This window comes from Vicia villosa, linkage group LG7 (assembly GCF_029867415.1).
Source record: "Vicia villosa cultivar HV-30 ecotype Madison, WI linkage group LG7, Vvil1.0, whole genome shotgun sequence".
NCBI lineage: Eukaryota > Viridiplantae > Streptophyta > Magnoliopsida > Fabales > Fabaceae > Vicia > Vicia villosa.
Genome location: NC_081186.1, coordinates 16,055,973 through 16,059,251, shown reverse-complemented (window position 1 = coordinate 16,059,251; position 3,279 = coordinate 16,055,973). Strand labels below are relative to the sequence as shown.

At 38.6% G+C, this 3,279-nt stretch overlaps 1 protein-coding gene across 1 annotated transcript; it reads left to right on the top strand.

The window, feature by feature from the left end:
* Positions 1-371: 371 nt before the first annotated feature.
* On the top strand, positions 372-815 carry LOC131618701 (uncharacterized). Its single transcript, XM_058889869.1, has one exon. The coding sequence runs from the start codon at positions 372-374 to the stop codon at positions 813-815; it is 444 nt and encodes a 147-aa protein (XP_058745852.1).
* The last annotated feature ends 2,464 nt before the right edge of the window (positions 816-3,279 follow it).

Sequence of the window (3,279 nt, the reverse complement as noted above, 5' to 3'; positions counted from 1 at the left end):
TGGATAGAAGTTGTCGCCTCACCAACAAATGATGCATAAGTAGTAATTAAGTTGTTCAAGAATATAATCTTCCCGAGATTTGGTGTACCAAGATTAGTTATTAGCGGTGGAGGATCCCACTTCATATCCAAATTTTTTTAAAAACTCTTAGTAAAATATGGAGTCCGACACCGTGTAGCAACACCTTACCACCCACAAACGAGTGGACAAGTTAAAGTCCCGAATAGACAAATTAAGCAAATACTTGAAAGGACTATTGCCACATCTAGGAAGGATTGGTCATCTAAGTTACACGAAGCATTGTGGGCATATAGAACCGCCTACAAGACACCTATAGGAACCACGCCTTTCAAGTTAGTGTATTGTAAATCATGTCGGTAGAACTAGAGCACAAAGCCTACTGGGCCATAAAGACCTTAAACTTAAGCTACACTGTCGCAGGCGAAAGGAGGCTATTAGATATCAACGAGTTGGAAGAAATTAGATTATATGCCTACGAGAATGCTAGGATTTACAAAGAAAGAACAAATAAGTGGCATGATAAGCGCATATATAGGAAGGAATTTAACAAAGGAGATGTGGTGCTATTGTTCTATTCTCGACTTAAGCTCTTTCCGAGAAAACTTTGTTTAAGATGGTTTGGTCCATTCGAAGTTACCAAGGTGTTTCCGAGTGGCGCTGTCGAAATTAAAGGAAAATCAAGCGACAACTTCATTGTAAACGGGCAGCGATTAAAACATTATCACATTGTTGAAAACAAAGACTACACTGATAGTCTTAAGCTCATAGAGTTAATCATCGAGTCGAAGAACTAACCATCGATTCGTCGAGCTTGCGACGTTAAACAAAGCGCTTTCGTGGGAGACAACCCACCTTTTAACTTTAACTTTCTTTTAAATTATTTTATTTTTAATGTTTTATTAAAAATCATTTTCTTTTCTTTCTACATTTATTTTTCAAAATACTAACTCTTTTTGTTTTTTAAATGATGCTAACTTAAAATTTATTCTGATTTTAAAAACTTCCAGGGTACTAACCACTTTTCTGACCTTAGAGATGGACTTTACTGATGATATGGTAGTTACTTTTGGGAGTGAGGATCAGCAGAGACGATATGAGATTCTGGCACAGCGTGAGATGGGGCCCACTGCTTTTTCGCATGATGCGACTCTGACCGTTCTAGGTATCCGGGAAAGTGTGCACTTTATGCTTCATCAGATTGGTTGGGAAGATATCCTCACCACCCGTACACCCACTTTTCGCAGCCTGACTTTAGAGTTTCTGAGTTCCCTCCGATATGAGCCTAGACTTGGATTAGGATTCAACAGAGGAAGAGTTTCATTCAGGCTGTTTGGATTCACCTACCGTTTCACCACCCGTCAACTGGCCGAGTTACTAAGATTTCCTAAAAGCATTGATGCTTTAATGGAAGTTGATGATGAGTACTTCCCTCATAACATAGTTGACTACTTTTGGAGTACCATATCTGGTAGAAATCAGAATGATCTACGACTCTCTTCGGAAATCCACAATCCTGCCATTAGGTATTTCCACATGATACTAGCTTTTACTCTTCTTGGAAAACCTTTATGCGATACCTTGGTGACTAAGGATGAGCTGTGCATTATGATGTGTGTTTTCCAATCCAGACTAGTTGTAGGAGTATCATTCATGCTTTCTAGGATGCCCGTTCTAGCCCAATATACCATTGGTCATATCCTTGTAGGTGGTCTTGTCACTAAGATCACCCGTGCCCTGTCCTTAAGAGCACCGCTTGCTAGATTGATTCCTTATGGAGGATTCAAATCCATGGACATCGAGTTTTGCTTCAACAAAAGCCTGATCAGTAATTATGATTCTCCGCCTTATCAGCTTTTAGTGAACTATGAGCCTGTTCATCATTTTTCCTTACCTTGCATTAGGTTCATAAGTGTTCACAAGAAAGAAAACTGGATATATGACTTGGAAGGACAAGGTGAAAATGATCCCGAGGAGGAAGAAAGTGATCCGATGACACCGACTGGGTACCATGACATTGATGCTACACCTGATGAAGATGTGCCTATGGTTGACCATACTGCTGCTATTGAGACCCTTTAGAATGATGTTGTTGTACTTCGTACTGACTTAGGGAGACTCCGAGGTGATTTCCACGGATTTATGGATTAGGTCACGACAAATCTCGACAGTTTATATTAGCATTTTCAGTCCGTCCCTGCTCCAAAAAGTGGCTAATTGAAGACCTCTAGTTTAGATTTCTAACTCTTACATTTTGACAATGAGGACATCGTCTAGTTTAAGTGTAGGGGGAGGAAATATTTAGTTAGGATTTCCCGTTTTTAATAACTTATTTTTCAGTTTTAGTATTTTCAGTTAGTTAGTATTTTAATTTTTCAGACAAATTTTAATTCAAAGTTTTTGATTTTAATGAAATTCAGCAGTTTTCCATATTCTGGTTTTTACTTTTCTCTGCTTTATTTCATCTGCTAAATCCCTAGTGTGTGTGCATTATAATTGCTGCTAAGTACTGCTATGTTAGAAATAAATTCTGCTCCACTGCTATATCTATTTTAACACAACACAGTTTTTAGTCTGCTACCTATACTCCACTCTGCTACTGTTATGAAAATTATACTGGTATAGGCTATTAATTTATTTTGGATACTGAGATTTATATACACACCCAACTTTATATACTTTGACTACTAGTCTAAGTTATTAATGCCAATTGATGATGGTCCAATAGGATAGCATGCACCATGGTCAAAAGCCTGGAAAAGAATCATTGCACGCAAACAAACAACACGCTGCAACACACAGAGCTGTTTCACACATGCATGTACATGCATGTGTCGTCCGTCACAAGGGGGTCCACGCCGACTGTCCCACCCCTTGAAGTGACGTTCGTCACTTTCCCTTAAGTGCAGAAACGCATTTGTTGCATTCTCACTTCAATTCTCTTCTTTGTGATGTTCAAACTTCCACTGAGTGCTCATTTACTCCAATTTTCTTTCCATCTTCCTTTCAAACTTCACATTTATTTCCATTTACCACCCATTAAATTCAATTCCAACCTTCACATTCCTATATAATCTCACTGCAACAACAGAACCATAACCATCCTTCTGCTATTTCTTTTACAAAAACTTTTTCATACTCTCTGCAGAATAATTGTTATGGCTAACCTTAACAATCAAAACGAATGAGAAGCTGAATTCCCTGGTGTCATTTTCCGGAATGGAGAAGCGGGTGAAATTCAACGCACGCGTTACCGAAGTT